We start from the raw sequence: 27,529 nt of genomic DNA, 5'->3' as shown, positions 1-27,529 counted from the left end.
CGAGGGATGCAAGCTGCGCCCCAGTTCGCCTCATTATAGCTATTCCTGATATCTCAGATATTCCGAATCGCAGAATGGAGTTTCCGTAATCATGAACAGGCAGACAGGTAGAACCTATCAGCCTCTCTTACGTATACCCTCGGGATGTTTTAACGTTCCCCGGCCACGATAGGCTGGGGGATTCTCCGTTTACCGCCGTACTGTAACTCCCATACGCCAGTGTAGAGCAAGTGAGACTGTGAGTAAGGTAAACTGTAAACTGTAAACTGAAAAGTAAAGGTAAAGATAAACTTACCTCTTTTGTATGTTTCTTTCCAGTTTACCCCAGAATCCGTTGCCAACCTTGGAGCCCGCGCTAATCACCGGGGCCCGATCGACACTAAAGACCGAGAGAACCAAACGAATCTGCTGTGTCATCCGGTCATCCATTGTAAAGATGGTAAAGATGATAAATTACCGTATGCCGGTTGCATCATCACCTGCTGCCCTTGCCTCTTGTTAGGATAAGCAGTCCCCATCTCCACCTCCATCCGCCCTTCTCCTCATCTCCTCGCCCTTCCTCCTCTTCTTAATCAACAACTCCCCCATCCTCCGCCCTCCCTTCCATTCCTCCTCCATCTTTATCTTTGTCAACCTTCCTATCTCCCAGTCCCTTTTTCCCTTGTCCATCTCTCATTCCTTCCGTCTTTCCTCTCCCCCCTCCCTACCCTCATCGCTTCCCTCCTTTACACTGCCCTGAGCTTCCATCTTACCCCATACACTCATGATGAAGGGCATCCTCGGCCTTTCCGTGCTCCCGCTGCTGGCGGCTGCATCGCCTGTCTTTGTTGATTCTATCCACAATGGAGCCGCTCCCATTCTCTCCGCATCCAACGCAAAGGAGGTTCCCGATTCATACATTGTTGTTTTCAAGAAGCACGTCACCTCGGTCTCGGCCGCCGCTCACCACAGCTGGGTGCAGGACATCCACTCCTCTCAAAGCCAAAGCCAGCGGACCGAGCTGAAGAAGCGGTCGCTCTTTGACTTTGGTGAAGAAGTCTATCTTGGTCTCAAGAACACCTTCGACATCGGTGGCTCCGTGATCGGTTACAGCGGCCACTTCCACGAGGATGTTATCGAGCAGGTCCGCATGCATCCTGATGTAAGTTCTCTGTCGTCTCTGCCATCGCCATATCAACCCCTTCTAATCGATCTTGCGTAAACAGGTCGCCTACATCGAGAGAGACTCCGAGGTTCACACCATGGAGGTGAACACTGAGAAGAACGCACCCTGGGGATTGGCCCGTATCTCCCACCGTGATAGCCTCACCTTTGGCACGTTCAACAAGTACCTGTACGACTCTGAGGGCGGTGAGGGCGTTGATGCCTACACCATTGATACCGGCATCAACGTCGACCATGAGGACTTTGAGGGCCGTGCCACTTGGGGCAAGACCATTCCTAACAATGACGAGGACCTTGACGGCAATGGGCACGGAACTCACTGCTCTGGTACCATTGCCGGTAAGAAGTACGGTGTGGCCAAGAAGGCCAACCTCTACGCTGTCAAGGTCCTGAGATCGAGCGGCTCTGGCACGATGTCCGACGTCGTTCAGGGTGTCGAGTGGGCTGTTGAGTCCCACCTGAAGAAGGCCAAGGATGCTAAGGCCGGTAAGGTTAAGGGTTTCAAGGGTAGTGTTGCCAACATGAGTCTAGGTGGTGGCAAGTCGAAGACCCTCGAGGATGCTGTCAACGCTGGTGTTGAGGCTGGCCTTCACTTTGCTGTTGCCGCCGGCAATGACAACGCTGACGCTTGCAACTACTCTCCCGCTGCTGCTGAGAATGCCATCACCGTCGGCGCTTCGACCCTCGGCGACGAGCGTGCTTACTTCTCCAACTATGGCAAGTGCACCGACATCTTCGCTCCTGGTCTTAACATCCTGTCCACCTGGATTGGCAGCAAGCACGCCACCAACACCATCTCTGGTACCTCGATGGCTTCTCCTCACATCTGCGGTCTCTTGGCCTACTTCGTCTCCCTTCAGCCTGATGCCGACTCTGCTTTCGCTGCTGGCGAGCTCACTCCTGCCAAGCTCAAGAAGGACTTGATCTCCATTGCCACTGAGGGTGCCCTTACTGACATCCCATCGGATACCCCTAACGTAAGTTGACCGCGTTTTCCACACTCTGGGAGTAATTGTGACTGATTATTCTTTAGCTCCTCGCCTGGAACGGCGGTGGCTCCAGCAACTACACCGACATTGTTGCCAACGGTGGCTACAAGGTCTCCACCATCAAGGATCGCTTTGAGAACCTGGTTGACAAGGCCGAGAAGATGCTCTCTGAGGAGCTTGGCGCTATCTACAGCGAGATCCAGGACGCCGTCATTGCATAGATTTGATTTTTTGTTTCACAGACCTAGTTTGAGTTTTTGACGTCAAGACAACAGCTTGAGATCAAGACAAGAGCAGGTCGGACATTGGCGCTGGCTTTTTTTTATCCTATTGCTTTGGAGTTGATGCATTGAGTGCGTCAATTGTACCATCCTGATATTATCCACCCGTCTGACCTATCCTTATGGTAGTATACATGTCGCAAAGAACCTATGACGCTTTGATTTAGAATTTTTGGGTGCTTTTACCAGATTGTCAACTTGTTACGATTATTAGAGAAATGGTATCTTGCTGATGGAGACCAGTCAATGTAGTTTGTATGAGAACATCTGTATCTTGTGTTGTGACTGCCTAACGAGAGTGGAGCTTATCATATGTTACGTACGGAGCAGATAGCTTCGGTTTCTCGTCGATAAGCAATTGAGTTCCTTACTGTACTTTATATGCATACATACGCCTCACTGAAACACTGACTGAGTGATTTCGATCTTGCTCCTAGGCTTGGATTGACGTCTACATCTGTATTGAGCAATGCGCTTCCCACTTTTCGGTAGATCAGCGCCCATCCACGATGCCGGGTTATACTGACTGTACTATACAGTGCAAAACACCGAAGGCCAGGTCAGTTCCTACTCATACGTAAATTCCCCTCCTGATAAGGCCCGAACTCCACTTATCCATCCATCCACATGATCCCCCGCTCGGATAACTCAATGGCACCCGCACTCTCTCATTCGAACCCGCTGAATAAACCCCGCGTTCTCATCTTCGCACCCCTACAACTAAAGAGGCTCAGCGCAGATGCTAGTCTCATTCTTTGTAACCAGTCCTCTCTCGATACCACCGGCGCAAAGCATAGCATTTGAAATACTTACGCGCCAGATACACGTTACCGTGTACTGTACGAGGAGGCTACGAACCTCTCCCCAGGAACGTCATGCTTTGCTTTACTTTCCTCACCGCGCGAGAGCTGCTAAGCTTAGCGTTGGCAGGATTATGCATGTAATGAGAAGGGGTAGGGGATGGGGAAGGAATGAGGAAGATCGACGGGTCTCGGACTATCACCCCTCCCTCTCCTGGGTCTCTTCCCCTCCCGCGTGATGGTATCATCAGGACGGACGGTCAGGCACCGGGAACCCATACAGTAAGCATGCTACATGCGAGTAGAGTGCTAAGTCGGAGGCGTTCGGAGTTCCCCTCCCCCCCCCCCCCCCGGCGCCCCGCTGGGATGTGTCGCTGGATTGAGATATGATCGGCTGGGAGATTACTCAATACTCTCACTGGTAATGGTGGTGGTGGTGGATGACATTCCTGTCCCGTGGAGGGGTGACATCATCTTCTATGGATCATCTGCTTGGGTTGGGGTCTTGATTAGCGCTGCTTGGGCATTCGCTGCGATACTGTGTTACGGGGGAGTTTTGACTCTGGGAAGATTTGAGATTCGATGATGATAAGAGTAGATGATGGCTAAATGATATATGCATGCATGCATTGAAAAGAGAATACACCCCGTCCGTCCGTGCTCTGCAGATGAAGTGGATATGTAAATCACAGATAGAAATATGCTGCTCCGTGGCCTATATCGTCCGTCCAATGCGCCTCGCTATGCCAGTTATAAGACAGAAGATAGAAAAGGAAAATAAAATAAGGCAGAAAGAACCCAAGGTTCCAAGCGCCGGATCCAGGAGGCGAGAAGAAGTCTGGTGGATTTGCCCGTCGCAAACCCACAATGTACAGGGGAGCTCCGATTAGACTCCCCTCAAGACTTGTTGACTAGCTCGTCTTCCTCCTCACTGCCCGTCTCCTGGTCCTCATCATCCACATCCAGATCCTCGTCGGAGTCGCTGCCTCCGAACACGTCGTCGTCGACATCGCTCTCCGCCCAGAAGTCGGAGTCGTCCTTCTCAATGGCCCTGGCCGTCGAGGTCGTGTGGTGGGTGGGCATGATAAACCCCTCGGGAATGTCCTTCTTCGAATCTTCCACGTGCTGACGGACGATCGACTTATAATGTTCGGGGTTCTTGCGGAGCATCACCGAGGCGTCCACATTGGCGGGCGAGGAGATTTCTGCGTCGTCGAGTAGCGAGAGGATAGATATGAGGACGGATTCGACTCGCTGGGCCGGGGACCACCGCTCCGAGGCTAGTTCGCCCGACATTTCGTCCTCGCCGGGCGCATGGAGGATGGAGATGCACAGTTTGCCGTCTTTGTAGATGTTCGGATGATAGAGGGGACGAAGGAATCGGAACTCTGTATGATGATAATCATCAGGTTAGTCGATTTGCGCATTTCTGGTATAGAAAGGGGAGGGAGGGGCAAGGCGCTTAGGGCCCAGGCATAGCGAACACGGGCTGACCAACCTGGAGGGGAATAAGGGTAGTTGCTCGGAAACTTCATTGAGGCCTTGAAGTATCCGCCATAGTAGAGCGAGTCTGGGTTGAGGACGATCAGGCCCACGTTCCAGTTGAGAATGTTCTGTTCATCGATCTGGGAGCGAAATCCGGTCAGTATCCTTCACGATAAGGGGGAAGTGGTCCGCGGTTAGGTGGATAGTTCCGCGACATGTCAACCTAGACAAGAAATCCATGGGAACGTACTTCGATATTAACCCATGGCTCTTGCGACAACGACTTGTACTCGTTCATCAAGATGCGTTCCACCATGGTGAGCGACGGAGAGGCAGGGGTGGCGGGCGGGGAGTAGCCACAGAAATCAAGGGGTACAAATGAATATATACAGATCCCAAGTGGTGAAGCAGAGTAGTTGAAGATATTTACGTAGATCGCTTCCTTCGGGTTCTGAAGATCAAATAGATAGGCAGTAGTGGTGGTGGTGAGAGACACGATCTTGTGAGGGGAGGCAAGTTGGAGTGAGGGTCATTGTCCGGCAAGAGACGCCGCTCGGTGAAAGAGGCCGCTAGTCCCGCTGTGGCAATCCATGCTATCCCACGCGCAACGGAAGGTCCCGGGTGAGTGGCGTGCCCGATTCCCTCATCACTTCCTTAGAAATCCGATGGAATCTCTCTGCAGAGTTTTTTCTGCCATGAGCCACCTCGATCTAGCGAAACCTACCTTATACCTACTTGAAGTAATACCCGAACAAGCAGACGGGCTCATAACCCGTGACCCATGACACTCAAGCTCCGAGGCAATGCCGCTGTGTTCAAGCATTGATAAGATACAAGTCGGAAGGGTCTTCAAAGTCAGCTTAGTCAGGCCCCAGAGGTGGGAAAGACACCCCAGGGCAGCCACTCACAGTGTAGAAACAGATGAGCAATCACTGACGTTCATTGGTTTTCATAGCTTAAGAGGAGAACAAACAGTGGGGGCTCGAGAGGGGGGAAAGCAGCCCTTCGAGTGGGGAAAAGTCGCTGTAGTCTTATTTAGGACTACTTTGGAGTCTTGGACCAGCTGTTCAGTTATCATCGTGTTCGTGATATCATTACGGCATCGTCCCCAGCAATCCGGGTGAAATCCTCTATTCCAGGCGGAAACCTGGAAACTGACCGACGGAGTTCCTAAGGAGTACCTTAACCAGAAGGGCTCCTGGATGGACAAGACATGCCACTGAGTCAAAGGCACATATCCTCTTCTAGCCGCCTTGCTGCTCCTGCTGTTCCTCGCTGCTTATCTCTCGGATGATAAAGAAAGCGCCCCATCAGACTCAGATTACGAAATCAGCCAACTATCCCATTTTCAGACGCCGACGCCTGTCAAGTGATGACCTTCCCAGAGCTTGACTCACAGCTCCAAGCGAAATTTGATAACAGCCAAGCGCGCATGACGAATCAACCGCGTCAATTGCAACAAAAGGTCAAAGGGTCGAGTTTGTCAGTCGAGTCGGTGTGACCGGCAAGGGGTATGCAGCATGCACGGACAGCCCGACAGCCCTCGCATGTCCCTATCTTCCAACCCCTCTCATTCCTCCATTTTCCATGAAAATTTAGTTTCGACGAAAAGTCAAGAAGAGGTCTGTGGGTAGGAAGTTCGAGTCCATGTTCTTCGCAGCTTTCTTCGACAATAGGAAAAATCTAGAGCTCGTCGACTGCGGAACGAACCCTAGAGTTCTCACAAATCTGGGGACATCTGCCCTAATGACTCCAAGAAAAAGCGAAGATGAAATCCTTCAAGATCGCACCTGGCAGAGTGGATCCACCAGAAAGAGGTGGTTAAAATAAAGTGATTTGATTTGATCTGTGATACATCAATTCCACTGGACGCATCGGGAATGCAAGCATCTGATAATGATTGAATGACAAGAAAACTGCATGTTTTGCCCACGTCTTGCGTGCAATGTCAGCATTGCGTGAAGGACGGATGGAGGGTTGACCATGGATCCAGAAGAGTCATAAAAGTCTCAGAAAATATAGTATCTATCCTGGCGAATACCGAGCCATCGTTGGTGAAACACCACTAGTAGAATTGGGTGTAACGGCAGTAATACTAGGTACTAATTCACTTTTGTCGCAGCGTGGGAAGCCTGGAAGGCAATTGGATTAATTTACTGGAGGTCTGGAATATTCGTTGCGGGCGGAGGAAAACAGCCTCCACTGCTATTTTCTCTAGTTTTTCCAGGGCAAGTTAGAGGCTGACTAGGGGGGAAGGAGACTGACTAACGAGTCTTAACGAACTAGTAACTTAGCCTGCCGGGCTGTTCTCCACGGGCTGTCCCACTCGCTCGGCGTCCGCCTGCTGCTCGTCATCGCCGCATTTCTGTCTTCCTGGTCTTCCACCCTTCCTCTCCTTCCCCCCTCCCAGTTTTTCTCTCTCTCTCTCTCTTTCCCTCCACCTTCACTGCCTGCCCTCGTCTCCTCTCTCCTGCAACAACCTATATTATCGCCGAGGTCGTGCTATGTTGCCAGCCTCCTCGCGATCAACGCCGCTGTATAATTGCGCCCGTGCCTAACCGTTGCTCTGGTGGAAAAGTTGACTACATCGCTTTTCTCCGCCTTCCCGTTCGGCGATGCTAGGCTTGTCCTGCATCTATATGCCGTGACGTTGTCTCGCTTGCCACTGCACAGGACGCCTTCTCGTCTAACAATTGCTGGCTAGGCTAATTCAGTCTATATCTCGAATTCAGCACACAAGCGCATGATCTGTGCAGCTCCTTTGTTTCGACCGTTCTTCGTCTACCAATAATGGGGGTGGAATGCCATGGCCCTATCTGGGCCGGTGATGACCTCTCTCGTTGCTTCCAACGCAAGTACGTTGAATTTCTCCGGCCAGTGTAGGGCGCCGTGCCAGAATATGAACTAACAGGCCATGATTCTAGCTACCTGCAAGTTATTCTGCCGCTCACGGCCTGCGGGCTCTCTCTAGTTCTCATCGTGCTCCGCGTTGCATACGGTTATCTATTTTCTCGCAGAGGGGTTTCATACAAGATCTTGGTGAATAACGAAGAAGATGAGGATACGACAACCACGGCTATCGGGGACGATGAGGAAGGGGAAACAGATCCAATGCTGAGTAAAGCAACGCAAAGCGAGGTGCCTCACTTCGAAGTGGATCGCCCACGGGGCGAGATTGCCATTCTATCTCTGGAAATCCTCGCGCTTGCGGGAGAAGTGGCCGTCTTTGTTGCTGTTCTATCTACAGATGCTTGGGGTCGTCAGGGCTCTCTCCCGGCCATTGCGAAGCTAGTTTCATGGTCCTATATATTATTCCTGGCATTGGTCCGGCTGCTCCTATCCACGCTGGACCTCCACTCTTCTCCTCGGCTCTGGAACCATACTGCGGCTTTGTATGGGATGCAATGGCTGTTTACCGTCTTCATTTTCCGATCTGCCGTCATCCACCCACTTTCCAAGCGCGCCTTGACCTTCAGTTCGATTGAATTCACCTTGTCGACTCTCCTTTTGCTGGTTGCAGTGACCACCCGCCGAGGGAACAAGTCTGTCCTCGTTTCGCATGAGGACGGCCTGGAGCCCGCGAGACATCCCACGGCCAGCTTGCTCTCGCTTGCTACCTTCGGATGGCTGGACCCGTTGATCCTCAAGGGCTACAGACAGCCCCTGGAACTCGACGATGTCTGGGACTTGACTGCGTCTCAAAAGGCCGCCACGGTGCTGGAGGACTTCCGACGCAGGCACTATCAAGGTGCTCTCTGGTGGAAGTTGGCCCGCTACTTTTACGGTACGCTTCTTTACCAGGGCGCCTGGACGATCTTCTCAAACTGCTTCACGTATCTGCCCACTATCTTGCTTAGAGCGATCCTTCAGTATGTCGAGGATCCACGATCGACCACAGCAAATGCAGCCTGGCTATACGCCATTCTTCTGTTCTGCTCCGGAGCCATTCAAGGTATTGCTGACGGACAAGCCCTTTGGATTGGACGCAAACTCGGCGTCAAAGTCCGTGCCATCATCATCGGCGAGATCTACGCCAAGGCTCTGCGGAGAAAGGCTGGCTCGACTGTCGAAACCGCCCCTAAGAAGGCTTCTGAGGCGGATGACGACAAGAAAAAGAAGGGTGGCCTGTTCTCCTTTGGTCGCAAGAAGAAGGCGACTGCCGACCCTGAAACGAACGGCACCACAGCGAAAGATCCCAAGGAAGCTGACGAAAAACAATTGGCTAACGTTGGTACTATCATCAACCTGATGGCCATTGACTCTTTCAAGGTTAGCGAAGTTGGCGCCTACCTGCACTTCCTCTGGGCCAGTGTGCCTACTCAGATTATCATCGCTGTCACCCTTCTCTATCGTCTACTGGGCCTGAGCTCCTTTGCTGGAATCGTGATCATGGTGCTCATGCTACCTGTGAACCTCATCATTGCCAAGCAGTTCTCAAAGGTTCAGAAACAGATTCTGAAGGGAACCGATGCTCGTATCCACAGCACAAATGAGATTCTGCAAAACATTCGGATTATCAAATATTTTGCGTGGGAGCAGCGTTTTCAGGATATTGTCAACGAAAAGCGCAAGACCGAATTGAAGGCTCTCCGATTCCGTTACATCATCTGGTCTTCAGCAGCTACCGTCTGGTACGGCACGCCAATTCTGATCACATTTGCCTCGTTCTTCTTGTACACGGTGGTGGAAAAGAAACAATTGACACCTTCAATCGCGTTCCCCGCATTGTCCATGTTTTCTCTGCTGCGTGTGCCTTTGGATCAGCTAGCAGATATGGTGGCACACGTGCAGGAATCTAAAGTCTCGCTCGATCGTGTGGATGAATATCTCAATGAGGACGAGACTGAGAAGTATCGTCTGCTTGATCACGAGGAATCGCCTGGGGAGCCGGCTAAGATCGCACTGGAGAAGGCCACTCTCAGTTGGGGTGCCTCCAAGACGGGATATTCCGATGACCCATCGGACGACGCCAAGGACAATTTCCGCCTGATCAACATGGATGTGTCGTTCAAGGTCGGCAAGCTGAATGTTATCACCGGCGCTACTGGGTCTGGAAAGACGTCTTTGCTTATGGCTTTGTTGGGTGAGATGAAACTTCTGGAAGGAAGGATCTATCTCCCTGGCGGCACTGCGAATCGCGCGGAACTTCCTGTGGATCCGCAGACGGGTCTCATCGAGAGTGTTGCGTACTGTGCGCAGGAAGCCTGGCTTGTGAACGCTACCGTAAAGGATAACATTGTGTTTGCATCTCCGTTCGACCAACGCCGGTACAATGCTGTGATCAAGGCATGTGCTTTGGAGAGAGATCTCCAGATTCTCGACGCTGGTGATCAGACTCTCGTGGGCGAAAAGGGCATCAGCTTGTCAGGCGGTCAGAAGCAGCGGATCTCCCTCGCCCGTGCGGTCTACAGCAGAGCTCGCCATTTGCTCTTGGATGATTGTTTGAGTGCCGTAGACTCGCACACCGCCAAGCATATCTTCCGTCAGGCCCTGACTGGCCCTCTTATGATGAACCGATCCTGCATTCTTGTGACGCACAACGTTGCTCTCACGGTCCCTCAAGCAGATTATGTGCTTGTCCTCAACAACGGCAAGATCGCAGCACAGGGCCCTCCGGATGAGGTGGCTGCCTCGGGGGCCTTGGGTGATGAGCTCCTCAAATCTCGGCCGACATCCAGGGCAAGCACTCCGCGTCTTTCTCGCAGACCCTCTGATGCCGAGGAACAACAAGACGATAACCACGCGAATGGCTCGGCAGTCAATGGCACCACCGCGAAGATCTCAGAAGGGAAAGACGACCCGTCCAAACTCAATGAGTCTAAAACGACGGGCAGCATCAAATGGTCGACGATTAAGATGTATCTGCTTTCAATGGGCTCTTGGTCCTACTGGCTTGTCGCTGTTTCAGTGTTCTGTCTGCAACAGTTAGGATCGGTCTCTACCAACATCTGGATCAGGCAATGGGCGAACTCGTATCAGACCCAGGGCGCTGGACAGGAGGATGCTGGTGATTATGCGGCGGTGGCCAATCTCAAAATGCCCTCGTTCAATGCTGGCGGTGTTCCCCGTACCTCGGTTTTCAGCGCACCCCAATTCAGCACCCGCAAGAATGACGGGGTTGACAACGATGTGAACATCACGTACTACCTTGGTGTTTACGCGCTGTTGGGTCTTTCCTTCGTCCTGATCTCCCTGCTCAGAGAAGCCGTCCTTTTCTGGGGCTCTCTGCATGCTTCGTTCACCATCCATCAACGTCTCTTGAGGTCCGTAATCCATGCTAAGTTCAAGTTCTTTGACTCGACTCCTCTCGGCCAATTGATGAACCGCTTCTCCAAGGATGTCGAGGCCGTTGACCAGGAAGTTGCTCCTGTCGCCATTGGCATGCTTCACAGTCTCGCGTCTGTCATCATGATCGTGATTCTGATCTCGGTCATCACCCCCGGATTCTTGATTGCTGGTATCTTCATCACGCTGATCTACGTCGCTCTTGGTGCTGTCTACGTGAACTCTTCTCGGGACTTGAAACGACTGGAATCTGTACAGAGAAGCCCGCTGTATCAGCAATTTGGCGAGACCTTGAATGGTATTGTGACCATCCGTGCCTATGGTGACGGACCGCGATTCATTGTTGATAACCATCGTCGGATCAATGCCTACAACCGTCCTCATATCTATCTCTGGGCTAGCAACCGCTGGCTTGCCTTGCGCGTTGACGTCACTGGAGCTCTGGTCTCTTTCTTCACGGCTATCTTCGTCCTTGCGAATGTCGGGAAGGTTGATGCCGGTGCTGCTGGACTTTCTTTGACATATGCGGTGACGTTCACCGACAACGTCCTTTGGCTCGTCCGGCTGTATTCTGAGGTCCAACAGAACATGAACTCGGTGGAGCGAGTCAAGGAGTACCTCGATGTGGAACAAGAGGCTGATGCTGTCATTGCCGACTCCAGACCGCCGGCTCAGTGGCCCAGTGGCGGCTCGGTTGAGTTTGCCAACTATACCACGCGCTACCGGTCTGACTTGGATCCTGTTCTCCGGAATGTTTCGTTCACGGTACAGCCTGGCGAGAAGGTGGGCATTGTCGGTCGTACGGGTGCTGGAAAGAGTTCTCTTGCCCTTGCGCTGTTCCGCGGTCTTGAAGCCGAGAAAGGACGCATCGTCATCGACAACGTGGACATCAGCAAGATTGGTCTCCGCGACTTGCGTGAAGCGATCACTATCGTTCCTCAAGACCCTACTCTCTTCACGGGCACCATCCGGACCAACCTCGATCCCTTCAATCTCTTCACCGACGAACAGATCTTCACCGCCCTCCGGCGCGTCCATTTGATCGGCCCAGGAACCTCGGGCACTGCTACACCAACAACGACTAGCACTGTTGCGGAGCCCAGTGCAAATGGTGTCACCAGCAGTACTGTCCTAGACAACAAGAACATCTTCCTGAACCTGGAGACTGCCGTTTCCGAGTCCGGGTCCAACTTGTCTCAAGGCCAACGCCAGCTTCTATGCCTTGCTCGTGCCCTCCTCAAGAACCCGAAGGTACTGATGATGGACGAGGCCACCGCGTCGATTGATTACAATACCGACTCGAAGATCCAGGAGACGCTACGCGAGCTCCGGGAGAGCACGATCATCACGATCGCCCACCGCTTGCAAACCATCATTGACTACGACAAAGTGCTGGTGCTTGACCATGGTCAGGTCATAGAGTTCGAGCACCCGTGGACGCTGATCAACCGCGAGGATGGTCTCTTCCGCAGCATGTGTGAGAACAGTGGAAATATGGATGGTCTTCTGGAGGGTGCCAAGAGGGCCTGGGAGAGTAGGAGTGGGAACACCTCGACATAGACTGCATATTATTGAATCATGAGTCAGTTGCGGGGGATGATCAACATATTCATTACATACATACACTGTTGTTCTTTTCATTGTGAATTTTTCCTGTGCACTGGGGCCATAAAAGTTATGGTACATGATTATCTCTAGGCGCGTGTCTATTTTACATCGCTGTATGTGTTTGGTTGTTTTCATATATGATAGAGAATCAACTCCATTGTTTGATCATTCTTGCTAGGCCTGCCACCGATGACTTCTGCAGTAAATGTAGATGGCTCGGAGTTCTTTGTTTGACGGGGCGTGGTCATCTGGAGGTGATGCTGGATGCTGGGAGTGACGCCGGGAAGTGAGATCGGGCCGGGAATAAATGCCGCATAATGAGTGGTGCTGTTCACGAACCGGCCAATGGGAGTCCAGCTACTATACTTTCCAAAGTATACAGCCCATGTCAGCAACCTCAAGCCCCGAGACAACGTCTGTATATTTAAGGCGAGACTCGTCTGCCCCTTCACCATGCACAATTCTCATCAGCATCGTACCATTCCAATTAACAGAACAAGACAACATGTCCAGACCAAAGGTCCTATTGATCGGCGCCACCGGCAACACAGGCGGTAGCATCCTGGAGGCCATGCTAGCTGCCGACCAATTTGTATCCATCCATCCATCCTATCCATTAAGTGCATGAATTGGAAGTATTCGAACCCGCTAACCATGCAACGAAACCACAAAGGACATCGAACTCCTCATCCGCCCGACCTCCCTGCCCAAACCCGCCGTGCAAGCCCTCCTCCAGCGCGACGACCTGTCCCACCGCGTCGTGGACCTCGACCTCCCCGAGGACGCCCTCGTGCCCGCGCTAGCCGGCATCGACATCCTGATCAGTACGCTCGGCCCGGCCACCGTCGCGCAGGAGAAGACCCTCGTGCGCGCCGCCAAACGCGCGGGCGTGCAGCGCTTCGTCCCGAGTTCGTGGGTGACCGTTGCCCCGCCGCGGGGAGCGATGCTTTTGCGGGAGGAGGTGGGTGTCCCTTGGCTTTCACTTGGCCTCTATACCTACCTACCCATTTCCCGAATCCCGTTAAACATACAACCCGATCTTCCCCCACCCCTCCCCCCAAAACAACCCCGATTAACAGGCAGGAACAGAAAGAAGAAATCCTCGCCGAACTCCGCGCCCAAAGCATGGACTACACCGTCATCGACGTGGGCTACTGGTACCAACTCTCCCTCCCCCCCGTCCCCTCCGGCCGCCTCTCCTACGCCATCCCGGTGCCCTCGACCACCATCCACGGCGACGGCACCGCGCCCAACATCCTCACCGATCTCCGGGATATCGGCCGCTTCGTGGCGCGCATCGTCGCGGACCCGCGCACGCGCAACCGGTCCGTTTACACGTGCTCGGCGGTGTTGTCCGAGGAGGAGATCTTTGGGATCGTGGAGGCGGTTTCGGGGGAGAGTGTTGGGAGGGGTTATGTATGTTCCCTTTTCCCCTCTGTGCCTCCCCGGTGGGTTGGGGTTGGAGTGGATTTGAGAGCTGGGGGTATGGCATGCGTTGATTGTAGAATACTGGGCTGACGAAAAGGCGGGGGCCAGGAATCCGAGGAAGAAACCCTTCGCGACGTCGACCAAGCGTTGGCGGAGCTGGCCGCGGATCCCACCGATTTCTGGAAACGGGCGCAGGTGTACCTGGCGCAGTATCGGTGCAGCAAGTACGTGCGCCGCGAGAATACACCCCAGAAGGCGGCGGAGCTGGGGTATCTGGATGCCAGGGCGCTGTATCCGGATCTGAGGACGGTGGGGTTCGGGGAGTTTGTGGGGGAGGTGCTTGCGGGGCGGGGGAGGAATCCTTATCCTCGGTCTGGCTTTTGAGTTTGATTTTGGGCGGGCTTGGTGGGCATATAGGTTCGTATTGGGGAGGGAAATCTGGAGGTGAGCGGGCTGGGTTGGTTTGGATGATGGTTTATGTTGTGGTGTTTTTTGCTGAGGACCAGAACGTATACTAGAATCTTCCTTGCCTAGCTAAGTTGTAACTTGCTCGAAATACTTAGTGATCCAGAGGCCAGAACTCGAAGGACCATAATTTGTGTAATCTTTTTACAGCGTGGGTGCGTTATGAGTCCAGTTCCTCTCAATCACTTATAGAACAAACTTTTCGGATTTCTGCCACCTCTTGATTATCTCCCTATGGTGTAATTGAGCTGGTCAGGAAGGTAGTCGTAAGCCATGACGTGAGGCAACGGAAAATGTGGTAAGTATACCGAAGTCTCATTACTTGAGTCGTAGATGTGGATGCTGGAGAGACGGACAGACAAGTTGGATGGATGTACATACTGGAACGAAAGATATATAAGATATATACTGGGAAGATACGAGCTGGATAGCTACGAACTGGATTGATATGAACAAGAATCCAGTGAAGATGAATACAGCAAGGTAATCCCGTGTCGGAAGAACATGTTTCCGCATGTCCTTCGCATGATGGCTGTCGAATCTCAGTCTGATAAGCCCTTGCCTGTTTTGACCTGTTTGTCTCCATAAGTATTGTATTGTAAGGTAGTACCTACCTAAGCCTACTATGTATATTGTTTGGGTACGATGGGGGAAACCCTCATCGCAATCTCAAAATCTATGTAGTTGTAAGGCTAAGCTTAAGAGTGGAATACATTCAGATGTATAGCCCCACTCAGATCTTCGGACCTCCTTATCGGTTGTAAACCAACAAGTTGCGAAACACTACTAGGTAGCGTTCGCCAATAGCCGGACCACAATTACTGCCATATTATATACTTCACCGACCAGAATTGACTTTACTCGGATAGGTTTAGGGCAAAGGATACCAACTCACAGTGCCTTCCATCAAAGCTGTTCCCCCAGGGATTTCAGCGCCTCATCAACATCGTCCCTCGTCGCATCCTGCTTGACTTTCACCGTCCCGATGACGGCATGAGTGCCCCCATTTCTATCTCTCCAGTCTTTCCACGAACTGGGGGTCTTCCCAGCATTGGGCTGCACCTGGTACTTGTGGTACACCGAGCCGTTCTCCTCGATGGTGCCATCGTAGTGAAAGCGGACCCCGTGGTTCTCCGAATCACTTGCTGATTTCGGCCACTGAGTCTTGCCTCTCCCGACGGTCGGTCTGGCGAGTTTCTCCCAGACCTTGGAACCCCGGCCTGTGATCGCTTCCACCACACTGTGCCATGCTCGCCGTAGCATTGTCGAATAACTAAGAACACTACAAAGATAGCGGGAAGCCTTGAGTCTGGATTTGTTTTCGCACGCAAGATAACAAAGATATTGCAAGTAAGGAGCAATTAAGTGACGAGTAACAGGAAGAAGGCAGAGAATGAATGTACTTGCTGTGATCTCACCTGCAACTCGCAGCATTAAGCGGTGTCTTATCAGATACTCCTTTGTGCAGGAAGTAAGATGTTTGGTATTATAAACAAAGACAAAGAAATCTCTTGCTAAGATTACGCTTGTACTCTGGGATATGACTGAAGAAGCGCGCCAAGTGTAGATAGGATTAGTTCTCCAAGACCTCACAGCCTGAGCACTGGTCACAGATATTGAAACAAGATGTTGATAGTAACATAGTGCTAATATACTAGCTATCTCTGCTAAAAGCTGGTTGCTGTATATTCATTTAACTAGTCTAAAGACTAATCTGGATCATGTGCAGTACTCCGTACTGCGCACCGAACCCTGTACCAACAGGGCTTAGAATCTTCTATTTCCACTTACAACTGTATCTAATAGAGCTGGTATACTATTCTAAACATCTGTTATCGACTTCTTCCAGAGTTATGCAGACTCAGAAAATATTGTTGGAATGCCTAGAATTACGCTGTCAACAACAACACTACAGCGCACAATTGAGAGCTTGTTTTTGTGACGATTTAGAGAAACAATTCCAGAGCTACATACGTCAATTTCCAGGAACATGAAAAGAATGCCAATGTAAGAATTGGCTGTAATATCTGCTCCCGCCAGACCTAGCCCAGATCATCCGCACACACAAAGGACATCTGCGTGGCTCTTTGTCAGTACGCACCAAATTGACCGACAAGGTCTTCTTTGATCCAGACGGTCAGAAAAGGTGCCCTTGTCCATCAGTGTCATCAAAGATCCCCGGCAGCAACGCATGGTGGTTCGCGTGCTTATTAAAAGATCGATGTCGAGCGCGGAGACTGGGATACATTGAAGATGGAGATTTCAATTAGTGGGTTGAATGGTGGTGTTGTTGAAGTATCTCACCATATGTGCAGAGCAAGAACACAGAAGAACGTCACGCAATAAAACTTGTAGAAGCATGAAATAAATTTACAATGTCAGAGCCCCCTACCAGGTTCTGATCTATAAAGCCCTGTTCAAAGACAAGTATACAATCCTATTATAGCTTTCCAGAGTCAAGCTTGCGGTTACAGACAACTACAGCTTTTATACAACTCCGGCTTAATCCTTTGATATTCTGGACTTAGACTCTACTTATAGTATTGAACTTGATATCAATCGCCCTTCAACTTCAAAACCTTAGTGCACCGTTATCGTAAACCTTCTCCAGCAGCTGAGCCGCCTACCGAAGTAGTTCTCTAACAACAAGCAATCTCTCCCCTATATATATGATAGGCATCCAGTTAAGCGAAGATATACCGATCTTAGAAGTTTCTAAAATATTTGTAGTACGGTCTATAGGGTCAGTTATGAACCGGCAAAAAGAAAAAGCTCATCCAGCCCCAGTCCTTCAAATTTTATGTAAAGTTATCCAATCCCGCTTGTGACTACAGCCCTAACACAATGGATACATAGAGGAAGAAGATAATAATAAGCCAGCTGCGTTGAAAAGCCAGATTGAACCAGGTCCAACTTATAGTACTGTATAGCCCCATCGACAATCTTCTTATATAATGTAGGAACTTTTACACGCTGGTGAAAGAGGCCGGTCCCATCAGAAAAGCCAAATCCCGCACAAGAGGCACAGTAGAACAACGTCTCAAGAAACCTTCGCCGTCAACTTCTAGAATGCTTATTTTCGAGGAAGTGCGGTGTAAGCTTCAATCTATACACAAAATACAGCTCGCGAATGCCTTCGGATTGTTTTTTTGCGGGCGACGAGGAATATCGCTAGCCCTTTGCTAGGTGAGTCTACCTGACATGTGGTATAGGATCTACCTCTTTGGGCAATCGTGGTATGCCTCAGCTTTCTGAAGACTCCATTAAGGTTAGCTCAATCTGGTGGAAAATGGCATCGGACCCCCCGGGAGCGCGTGACTTATCTCCTCCCCGGGGGGGCCAAGAATATCACCCTAACCCGAACCAGCCTAGCGCAGACACCTTAAACTCTCCTCTGCAGACCTAAAATCCCCCCCCCCGGACGATCCGGAAGGATATGGAGCCCAGGGCTCAGGTGGACGATCACGCAGACTGACAGGAGCTGCAGATCCTGGACTATCAACGCTGCTGTTCTACCACTCTTGCTCTAATGCAGTAACTATCGTGCAACCGAAAAGTAAGAGAGCAGGGGCGGGCACAGCCCCAGTCAAACAATCTCTCAGCCTAGAATGCACCGTACTGCACGGCAACAGTGCAATTACGCTCTCGACTTCGACCTTTCCCATCCGTTCCGGACGGATGATATCACCATCCACCGTGCAAAACTCCCATTCTGACAGCAGCCCATCTCCCGGATGGTTCCTACTTCCGTTAGGGTCCGGTGAAATCTTTTCATTTATTACTGTCAATCCTATAGATGTTCTTTCGATGATCTCACACCCAACCACAAGTCAAAGACAAACTTTGACAACCTCCCGTCGAACCCTGGAAGAACACCAGTTCGCTAGAGCACGGGGGCTGGTTGGGAATGTCGCCCCCGTTTCCCTCCTATCACCACCTCTAAACCAGGCCAGATGATGTTGAGATACCCACCCCGCCCAAACCTCCACCCCCCTTACGGAAATGCCCGGCGGCGGGGAAACGGGAAATGTCATGATGCAAATCCAGTGGAGGGAAGCCCATTCCGCTTCGATGCTTGGATGACCGCGCGTCGTGCATGCTCGGAGGCATGAGGGTTCCACACCCATCATCATATCGTTGCATCTGCTTGCGGGTTTTGACGACATTCGAGACTTCGGCGAACGGTGCTGGAAACCTTGTTTCGCTGGCGGAACCGCGCAGCTACCCACCGACCACATATAAGTATATCTCACGGGCAGTTCCCTCTTTCTACCAGACATCCACCCGTCGCTCCAACACTGCTCGAGTTTAGAACAGATCGGCAAGAAAAGACCTTCCTCCCCCACAGTTTACACCCATCGAACCATGCGCTTCATCGCGACTATTGGCCAGCTGCTCCTCGCCGGAGTAGCTCTGGCACAGAGCAACTCGAGCTGCTCGCCCTCTTCCTCGGATGCTATGGTCGTCGAGTACGGCTGGGCGCTCTCGTACTTCCTGGACCGCTACTACAACCAGGTCCCGCTCAACCAGACCTTCCTGCAGAGCGCAACCAACGACTCCGACGCCGAGTACTACCCCAACTTCCAGGGGATCCAGCGCCTGAACCGCCTGGGGACGCGTGCCGCCCAGCAGCTCGGGTCTAGGATTTCCGGCTTCACGGCTCCCAACTGCAGCTTCACCTTCCCCAATGCCAGCAGCGCCGAGAGCTTTGTCGAGAATGCCTTGACCCTCGAGTCGACCGTCGCGGGCGCTTACATCGCCCTGGCTGGCTACACCCAGGCTCCTGAGGTGTCCTTCCTGTGGGCCCGTCTGGCAGCTGAGCACACCGCGCACGCCTACTACCTGGCCAGCAACCAGGAGGACATCCTATTCCCGGCCAACAGCTCCGGTCTGGTCCCCGCCTATAGCCCGGCCTATGTGCTGTCCTCCGGTAGCCAGAAGGGCAAGCTGGGCCGCTACCTCGGCAGCTGTGTCTCAGCGCCTCCCGCACCCTGCGGCCAGACCTTGTTCATCGGTCCCCTCGGCGCCACCCTGGCTCCCAACGGGTCTGCCAGTGCTGCGGCTGCGAGCTCGGCTTCGCTTTCCGCTTCAGCGACTCCTTCTCCCAGCTGGGCGAAGAGATCTCTCTTCTAAGAAAGTGGAAGGTACTACATCCGATCAACTTCGCCTAAGTCAATGCTATTCCCCGGGATCACCGTTATATCGGATCAAGGCGATGATCGTAGAACGAGAAAGTTTGGATAGTGATTGGGTGGAACGGCAAATCTGTGGCCTATTCCTGTAATCTTATTTCTTAATTATCAGCACTCTGACTTTTGTGAATTAAAGTTAAGACCACGACCAAGACCAAGCACTTTTGCTGCCTAGGTCCGGAATTATCCTCTTGTCTATAAATTCCGAGTAGCTCCGGCGGAAGGTGATTTATGCCGGGAGGAACTAGTACCCCTCTTCGAAGAAGGGAAGCTTTCGTTGACATGACTTCATTTCCGATGCATTCATTTGCTCCGGCCGGTTCTGTACAACTGTATGAGATCATCCGGTAGTCAAGTCCTGGGCAAGCCGAGCTGTCCATTCTTCCTATTAGGGGAGTCAGGATATGCATATCGGTACTTCCGGCACTGAGTATTTTTAGAACTAGTCTCATAATGTAGATGCCCACATTGAAGGTGGTGCACAACTTGTTCACCAAGACACCATTCTTCATGTGAACAGGCAACGCTGGTTCCGGTGTCAATGCTATCTCTGGAATCTGCGCTCGCGCTCAATTGTGTTGGGGATGGTATTAATCTTCCGTCGGATCCGTTCAAAATCCTATGCAAGCGATTACTCCGGTCGAATCAGGTCCAAGTATTGCTCCAAGCTCTCGCCCATCACATTGATGAAGGGCCACTGTGTATTCTTCCGAAACAGACGAGCCCACAGCTGTATGACTGCCAGGCCGAGACTGGTAGGGTCAAGACCCGGAAAAGTCTCGTCTTTATCTGGGTCCAAGGAATCATAAGCCTCTTGGACGATACAGCGTGTCCAATGCAGTATGCGGCTTTCGTTACCTATTTGAGTTGGATGTCAGTACACGTAAGGTACAAGATTATTCTGGGTTATAGCTGGGCCCGTACTGCTCAAACTCTGAGTACCGCCGGTTTCCGCCAGCGACAGCAGCCATTTGCTGAGCAAGACCGCACATTCAAGGCTGGCAATTGAATGACGAACGCTCCAGAAGAAAGCTTGACTGCGGGCCACGTGGTCAATGCCCAGTCGTACTGGCACGCTCAAGGCGTGTGCCGCATAGATGAGCGCAGGTGTCAATTGGTAGCTCCGGCTAGGGCGGGGCGACCGATGCAGCGCCGCAGCGATGCGATATGGATCTCGCGTTTCGAGTTGACGATAAGCCCCTAAGTTCAGCGACAAGCGAACGTACGCTAGACCTAAAAATGAGCTAGATGTGAAAGGGATGGGACCGTTCTCGTTATGAGGGTCGAGGCTCGATTCGGGTGCTTGTTGCCAAACTGATGTCCAGGTTCGTAGAGCTCTCCTGTGACGAGATTCGCGGTCAGTAAACCTGATATGAACTTTCGGGCCTCTCAATGTCATCTAAGATGCAGACCATGAACATACTCGAGTTTGTTCAATTCCTCTGTTGGGAGAGAAAATGAATGGTCCCCATTTGGTATGGAGAGCTCGCTCACGAGGTGTATGCGTTGTAGAAGACCGTGAAGAAGGATGTAGTTGCCGAGGGGCGCGGGAATCGGCTCCAGCGGCACTGGATTTCGTGCTGGTTGCAGCAACAAGGCCAGTGCGTCCTGGAAGAACAGCTGCTGGGAGCCGACTTCCTTCTGCGCAGCTTCCCATTCGTGAGCCGTCGCTGCGTTCCATTCTTTGGTAGAACACGGGAGGCGCAAGTGAACCTCACTGCTGCGCAGTACCGGGTAGATGTTATAGGCTATGCTATGGATGTGAACAAAACAGAAGGAGATAAAGCGAGTGCGTCGGATGGATTCCTCCTCAGCCCACTCGTGCCATTGCAATGGGCCGTGTCTGGGAGCAGCGATGATGTTTTCGGCCAGACCAAATTCCCGAAGACATCGGACAAGCAGATTCTGCAGACTGAATGCCTCTTGAACGAGCTCAGCCTTCTCCCAGGTGGAGTATCCCATGAGGGCTAGCAAAGTGCGGATGGTTTCGAGTTGCCTCCACGCACTCATTCCTGTAGCGAACTCGGCAGGTGGAAGAGGGGATGCTTGGCTTGGCAGTGCAGGATCGCGGATGTGATTCAAGGGGATTTGAACGATGGTGTTATATGGCACCCCATGAGACTCTTTCGAGAGTCTGCAGAGTACAATCTCCTTGGAAGCATGAAAGAGCCGTTCTGCATTGCGGTGTTCAAACCGGTACTGGGCGCCGAGGGTCATGAAAGCCAGCACGAGCTCCGGCGCACGGTCATTAATCCGGAACGTCGGGGCATGCATGAAAGGTAGATGTGTATGGAAGCCGTCAAAGAACGACGTCAGATATCTGGTCAGTGTATGGCGCGACGGCAGGACGAAATCTGGGATCAGATAGCGAAACTCCTCCAGCGCAGCAGCCAAACGCTGTCTCTGCTCCTCTGTCACCTTCAAGGAAGAACTACTCCTGGCACTCTGCGGCGGCTCTGTGAATTCACGTCAGGATCACAGCTCGCGTACCGGCCCTTGAGTCGTTGACATACCATAATCGTGAACCGAGCCAAGGCTCTGATCTTCAGGCGGCACCGATGGAAGCCATGATCGGAAGGGCGAATCTCCCCGAGAAGACCTCTCAGGGATACTCCGACGCGGAGCATCCTGTTGGAGAGTATGGTTCCGTTCCATGTCTGGAACAGTAGTTGTCGGCACTGGATTGTGCATCTGAGGCACTTCTCCAAAAGCGGGGACCCATTCGGATGGCAGTCCAATGGAGTCGAGGAAATGGGTGAAGTCTTGGAAGTGGTTCAATTCTTCCGGAAGGTATGACATAGGTTGGGCTAGTTCTCAATTAATATCAGACTCCGTGAAGCTGGTTCCCCAGGCGGCGAGTCCTTACCTGGAGCTGGAGTATGTCGGTAATTTCCAGGAAGCAAGAGCTGGGCCGCCTCGAGAACCTCCGCATCGTGACCAAGCACGCCGCTGTGCGGCGGTATACTTGGAGGAGCGTGGTTCACAGGCTCGAGCACGGGCGCTCGATCTGGCGTGATATATGACTCCCGTGGAGGTTGTTGAGGTGGCGGTGGTGGAGGTCCGGTCCATTGTTCCACATTCGGGGGCACTGAGAGAGGTGCATCCGGGCGCGATGTCGGCGGCGGGACGATGAACCCTGGCGGCGCTGCAGCTGCAGCTGCAGCTGGAACTGAAACTGGAACTGGTACTGGTGGTACTGGAGCGGGCTCGGATGCTCGCGGGTGAGATTGTGGTTCTACACTCTCCGTCTCAGGCTGTGAACTGGGCGATACCAAGCCATTGCCAGGATGCGCGATGTTGGTGTGTCGCTTCAACAAATCCCGGCGAGTGAAGGCTGCCCCACAAAAGCAGATATACGGTTTTTCTTTGGTATCTGCACACGCGGATAAGATTGGGGGTTAGCCATTATGCAACATCACGATCCTTGCAGGGCTTTCGACGCTAAGACATGTCGCATTGTCACACAATTGCACTTGCACTTGCAATCGCAATCGCAATTGCGACTGGGGGGGAGCACGAAGTAGGCAACATACGAGTGCGAACGTGGCGCTCCAAATGCTCGGTACGGCGGAAGCTGCGGCCACAGTGGACGCAGACCCGAGATTTGGCACCAGCAGTCGAGCGACGATTGCCCCGAACAGGCTGTGAGGGAGGCTGAGACTGCATCAAGACATTTGGAGGCGCGCGCGAGTTGGATGTGATGTGTACGCCCGAGTAATGAGATTACCAGAGCTAGCTAGCTCTCCAATTTGGGAAATTGGAGAAGCACGGGCGAGAGCAGAAAGGCAGGGGGAGCAGCAAAAAGATGGAGGGGGAAGGAGTGCGAGACTCGCAAAAAGAGGAGAAAATCCAACCGCAAGAGGCAAAGCGACCGACTCCAACGATTGCCGAACCCGCCGCTTCCCCCAACGCCGCCACTTTCGTCTCCACCGAGGAGTCGGCGATAAGACTCGACAGGGAAGAAGACTCCAACTGCCCTCCCATTCGATCTATGTATATAGATGATGTCAGGGTGATACCGAGGGGACGAGGGGGACCATAAACAAATTGCTACATCGTCTCACAGCTCGCTCACTCACTCCCTCACTCACTTGCCCCTCCACACTCTTCGAACCGTGCTATTTGTATCGCCGGCCACTCAACCAACCATGCCACGAACATATACCTTCCCCGGTGTCGCCGTCATCACCGGAGCCGGCGGAACTGGTAAACAGAACACACCTCCCCAAAGATCCTTCCTACAAGCCAGCTTACCCAAGAACCCACAGGCATCGGCGCAGCCGTCGCAAAGAGCTTCGCCGCCGCGGGATGCGCTCGCATCGCCATCACGGACCTGAACCCGAGCTCACTGAACGACACCCAGGAAGCCATCCTCGCGACATCCCCCACCGTCCGCCTCCTCGCCCAAGCCGGCGACATCTCCAACGAAAAATTCGTGGAATCCTTCATCGGCGCGGTGGTGTCGGAGTTCGGCCGCCTCGACTACGCAGTCAACTGCGCCGGCGTACTAGGCGACGCGCTGCGCTCGACCGAGACCTCGATTGAGATCTTCGACCGCATCACCAACATCAACTACCGGGGCTCGTGGCTGTGTTCCCGCGCGGAGCTGAGGCAGATGGTCGCGCAGGACCCCCTGCCCGGCCAGGATGATCCGGCGGCGGCGGCGGCGGCGGCGGCGCGCGAGGGCCCGCGCGGGGCGGTCGTCAATATTGCCAGCCAGCTGGGCATCGTGGGACGTCCTGGGGCGCGTAAGTTCTTCCTTCCCCCCGCCCAATTTTGAAAGCGCGGAGTTGTTGCGTGATGGAACGCTAATTCCTTTCCTTTGAATGGGGGATTGCAGCGGCGTACTGTGCTTCCAAGGCGGCCATTATCGCGATGACCCGTTCCGACGCCATTGACTACGCGCGGGAGGGCATCAGGGTCAACTGCGTGTGTCCCGGCGTGATCGAGACTCCCATGACCACATCCAGCGAGGAAGTCCGGGAACGACTCCGGCCGGCCGTGGACATCGCGCCCATGAAGCGGATGGGCAAGCCCGAGGAGGTGGCTGATGCAGTGCTCTTCCTCTGCTCGAGCTTTGCGTCCTTCGTACAAGGACATGCGCTTGTGGTGGATGGAGGGTATATTATCAACTAAAAGTCGTGAAAGGCTGAAAGCTTAAAGCTATACCCAATAACGATTAACGAACCTGTTGCTACTCGTGGTGGGACGGCAGGAATATGACGAGATCAAGGTCATGAAATGTTATGCTATGTCCAATGATGATATGACTTGATGAAATATGTACTGTACTTGCGATTTTGTTCTAGAATGTATCATCGACATCACCTCGTTCCCCCTTGACTCTTCCAATCGAAATGCTGCTCCCAAGCATGCCCCACCCGAAGCACCTTAGCCTCCTGCCACAGCCCGCCGACAATCTGCATCCCCACCGGCAACTGAACCTCAGAATTATCCTTAGCAGCCGCACGACCCACTGGTATCGACATAGCAGGATGGCCCGTGACATCGAAGATCGCCGTATTGATCGTGAGGCCCATGCTAGGCCGGAGCGCCTCGACCGGCAGGTCGCGCGGGGAGCCATGGCGGGGGGCGACAATCGGCGTGGTCGGCATTACCACGACATCATATCGACCGAAAACCTCCTCGTAGCGGTCCCGCAGCCGTCGACCGATGTTGACCGTCTTGCCGTACAGATCGGGGAACTGGGAGGTGAGATACAGGCCGTTGATGATCACGTTCTTGGTGCTGGGGAACGCGCGCCGGAAGCCCTCGGGCGTCCAGGGGAGCCGCTCGCGCTCCATCTCGGTCAGTTGCAGGCCGCGTCGGCCGTGCGCCTGGCCCAGCAGCGTCATCGAGCCCGAGATCCGCTGCTGGATGGTCCAGATGGCCGGGCCGTGGTAGTGGTCCGGCACCGACACCTCCTCGACGACCGCGCCCAGCTCCGCGAGCTTCTGGACGGCGTTCAACACGGCTTGTTTGACTGCCGGGTCGACGGTGGCGTGCTCGAACCCTTCCTTCAGGTATCCCACGCGGACGCCGTTGAGGCGCCCCCGGGTTTCTTCGGTCTGTAGCGCTGTCGCGTAGGCGGTCGAGCCGGGCTGCGGGCTGCCCAGGCATCGGTCGTCGATTCCGTCATAGCCGCTGATTGCGTCCAGACACAAGGCGACATCCAGCGTGCTTCGAGCAATAGGGCCGGCGTGGTCGTTAATCGCGTCTCCGCTGGCGATGCCGGTGTACGGAATAAGGCCGTATGTCGGTTTAAGTCCCACGCCTGTATCGCAGGTCAGCACACATCAATAGAAGCTCAGAAGCCCATGACTGAATACACGTACAGCCACAGAAAGACGAGGGCACACGAATACTGCCCCCCTGATCTCCACCGATAGTGATATCGACCAGCCCGGCTGCGACCAGCGCCGCCCCGCCCGAGGTGCTCCCACCCGACGAATAACCCTCGGCAAAAGGGTTCTCGACGATCCCCTGCGCACTCGTGTACGACGAGGTCGAGTGGCAATAATTCTCGCAGGTCGACGTTCCATGGATATCAGCCCCCGCAGCCAGTGCCCGAGTCACCACCGTGGCGTCCGTGACAGGGGTCCAGGAGGGGATGATATCGCTTCCAAGCAGCTGGGGCACGCCTGCGACCGCAATCGTGTCTTTCAAACTGATGGTTTTGCCGGCCAAGGGCCCTCCATCGGGGTTGCCTTTAATCAAGAACTTATGTGCCCATGCCTGGCCGAAGACCTGCTCTTCGGAAGAAGGTCTTCGAACGTTCTGTCGAGGGTATCGTTCGAGATCGGGGACGGGCTGGTAATCCTGGAGGTTGGAGACCGTTTCTGCACAGTCGTGCACGGCGGCCAGGAGCGTGTGAAAGTCGTCCTCCTCCTCTGGGCTGACGGAGAGACCGAGTCTCTGGAGAAGCTGGTTTGCATCTTCCTTTTTGACTGGGTTATCTCTGTTTGGTCTTTTCAGCAAGCGAAGTCCGAGGTTAGATGGTGGTTCGGTGATGTACGTACGGCGAGATGGAGGTGAATAGAACCGACATGGTGAGTGGTGATCTCAGTAAGCTTTCTCGCAAACAACACAGTCCAACAACAACAGATCACAATCTTGCTTAACCCTTGCAGTCATGTTAAACGAGGAATATAATTCATTCGAGGCGGGGAAACGGTTGGAAGAAGCAGAAGATTGCTCCAACTGCCAAGCCACAGGGCCTTATCGCGGTTGGGGTAAGAGGACTCCAACCAGGTTGCTGATAGACAATTGGCGCGAAATTGATCATTGTCGGCGAAAGCTTGACCCAACGATGGCTTTCTCGTAGATTGCACGGTACAGCACTTAAGTAAATGTGACATGTGTTCCTGTCGAGACATCCTGGGCCGTCCCGACCGCTGCCCACAAGCTTCGGAATTGCATCTGGTGCGGAAGCTAAAGCTAAAGAGGGGTGGGTCATAAGTTACCTGATTTACTCAAACTGTTTGACCGGCTCAACAACTCCTTGAACATGCATGCCAGCACTGATTCACACTGCTGCTATAACAGTACATTGATATCAAGCACTAAGCCAATTCCCTATCAATCACCTTGCATAATCGAAATAGCAGGGATGTCACTTACTCCAAATTGATAACATTACTCCAACTGAGGAGATAGTGAGCCGTTTGTTATCGCGACCTCCACCATTAGGTATGAGTGAAGCCATCAATCACTACCGAATCGGACAGGGCTATCATCAAGGATGATCAATTATTGCAAGATATACCATGCCAGCCCTGCAGCTTCCTGCAGCTTGATCCCGCACTCTTCATGCTCGTATAAGAATGATCGAC

General features: G+C 53.0%; 9 protein-coding genes across 9 annotated transcripts; 5 read left to right on the top strand and 4 right to left on the bottom strand.

The window, feature by feature from the left end:
* The first annotated feature begins 589 nt into the window (after window positions 1-589).
* BO66DRAFT_389612 (S8 family peptidase) lies at window positions 590-2,655 on the top strand. The gene is made up of 3 exons (XM_025646830.1): window positions 590-1,141; window positions 1,206-2,141; window positions 2,198-2,655. Exons 1-3 carry the CDS (start codon window positions 764-766, stop codon window positions 2,372-2,374), a joined length of 1,491 nt encoding a protein of 496 aa, XP_025506882.1. The 5' UTR covers window positions 590-763; the 3' UTR covers window positions 2,375-2,655.
* A 1,201-nt stretch (window positions 2,656-3,856) lies between these two features.
* Window positions 3,857-5,125, bottom strand: BO66DRAFT_389611 (putative ubiquitin conjugating enzyme (UbcC)). Its single transcript, XM_025646829.1, has 3 exons — window positions 4,970-5,125; window positions 4,733-4,859; window positions 3,857-4,622 (listed from the first exon to the last, which is right to left on the bottom strand). Exons 1-3 carry the CDS (start codon window positions 5,033-5,035, stop codon window positions 4,132-4,134), a joined length of 684 nt encoding a protein of 227 aa, XP_025506881.1. The 5' UTR covers window positions 5,036-5,125; the 3' UTR covers window positions 3,857-4,131.
* Window positions 5,126-7,111: 1,986 nt separating this feature from the next.
* BO66DRAFT_469261 (putative ABC bile acid transporter) lies at window positions 7,112-12,800 on the top strand. Its single transcript, XM_025652716.1, has 2 exons — window positions 7,112-7,574; window positions 7,644-12,800. The coding sequence occupies exons 1-2, from the start codon at window positions 7,510-7,512 to the stop codon at window positions 12,562-12,564; spliced, it is 4,986 nt and encodes a 1,661-aa protein (XP_025506880.1). The 5' UTR covers window positions 7,112-7,509; the 3' UTR covers window positions 12,565-12,800.
* Window positions 12,801-13,117: 317 nt separating this feature from the next.
* On the top strand, window positions 13,118-14,558 carry BO66DRAFT_368525 (NAD(P)-binding protein; the record flags this gene model as incomplete). The annotated part of the gene is made up of 4 exons (XM_025645339.1): window positions 13,118-13,204; window positions 13,286-13,573; window positions 13,702-14,028; window positions 14,149-14,558. 4 exons carry the CDS (start codon window positions 13,118-13,120, stop codon window positions 14,422-14,424), a joined length of 978 nt encoding a protein of 325 aa, XP_025506879.1. The 3' UTR covers window positions 14,425-14,558.
* An 853-nt stretch (window positions 14,559-15,411) lies between these two features.
* BO66DRAFT_399246 (uncharacterized protein) lies at window positions 15,412-16,698 on the bottom strand (the record flags this gene model as incomplete). The annotated part of the gene is made up of 4 exons (XM_025648674.1): window positions 15,412-15,814; window positions 15,924-15,960; window positions 16,297-16,298; window positions 16,607-16,698. The coding sequence occupies 4 exons, from the start codon at window positions 16,696-16,698 to the stop codon at window positions 15,412-15,414; spliced, it is 534 nt and encodes a 177-aa protein (XP_025506878.1).
* A 2,172-nt stretch (window positions 16,699-18,870) lies between these two features.
* Window positions 18,871-19,602, top strand: BO66DRAFT_306318 (uncharacterized protein; the record flags this gene model as incomplete). Its single annotated transcript, XM_025643245.1, has 1 exon — window positions 18,871-19,602. A coding segment is annotated over one exon (732 nt), but the record flags the coding sequence as incomplete, so codon positions are not given.
* A 726-nt stretch (window positions 19,603-20,328) lies between these two features.
* BO66DRAFT_469257 (uncharacterized protein) lies at window positions 20,329-23,468 on the bottom strand (the record flags this gene model as incomplete). The annotated part of the gene is made up of 6 exons (XM_025652715.1): window positions 23,231-23,468; window positions 22,564-23,070; window positions 22,211-22,504; window positions 21,121-22,153; window positions 20,622-21,037; window positions 20,329-20,555 (listed from the first exon to the last, which is right to left on the bottom strand). The coding sequence occupies exons 1-6, from the start codon at window positions 23,361-23,363 to the stop codon at window positions 20,329-20,331; spliced, it is 2,610 nt and encodes an 869-aa protein (XP_025506876.1). The 5' UTR covers window positions 23,364-23,468.
* A 136-nt stretch (window positions 23,469-23,604) lies between these two features.
* On the top strand, window positions 23,605-25,028 carry BO66DRAFT_389608 (SDR family NAD(P)-dependent oxidoreductase). Its single transcript, XM_025646828.1, has 3 exons — window positions 23,605-23,903; window positions 23,966-24,445; window positions 24,538-25,028. The coding sequence occupies exons 1-3, from the start codon at window positions 23,846-23,848 to the stop codon at window positions 24,831-24,833; spliced, it is 834 nt and encodes a 277-aa protein (XP_025506875.1). The 5' UTR covers window positions 23,605-23,845; the 3' UTR covers window positions 24,834-25,028.
* On the bottom strand, window positions 24,971-26,745 carry BO66DRAFT_418514 (putative amidase; the record flags this gene model as incomplete). The annotated part of the gene is made up of 3 exons (XM_025649750.1): window positions 24,971-25,971; window positions 26,033-26,655; window positions 26,717-26,745. 3 exons carry the CDS (start codon window positions 26,743-26,745, stop codon window positions 25,022-25,024), a joined length of 1,602 nt encoding a protein of 533 aa, XP_025506874.1. The 3' UTR covers window positions 24,971-25,021.
* Between the last annotated feature and the right edge of the window lie 784 nt (window positions 26,746-27,529).

The sequence above is a fragment of the Aspergillus aculeatinus genome (genome assembly GCF_003184765.1).
Source record: "Aspergillus aculeatinus CBS 121060 unplaced genomic scaffold BO66scaffold_9, whole genome shotgun sequence".
Lineage (NCBI taxonomy): Eukaryota > Fungi > Ascomycota > Eurotiomycetes > Eurotiales > Aspergillaceae > Aspergillus > Aspergillus aculeatinus.
This window is presented reverse-complemented; position numbering and strand designations above follow the sequence as displayed.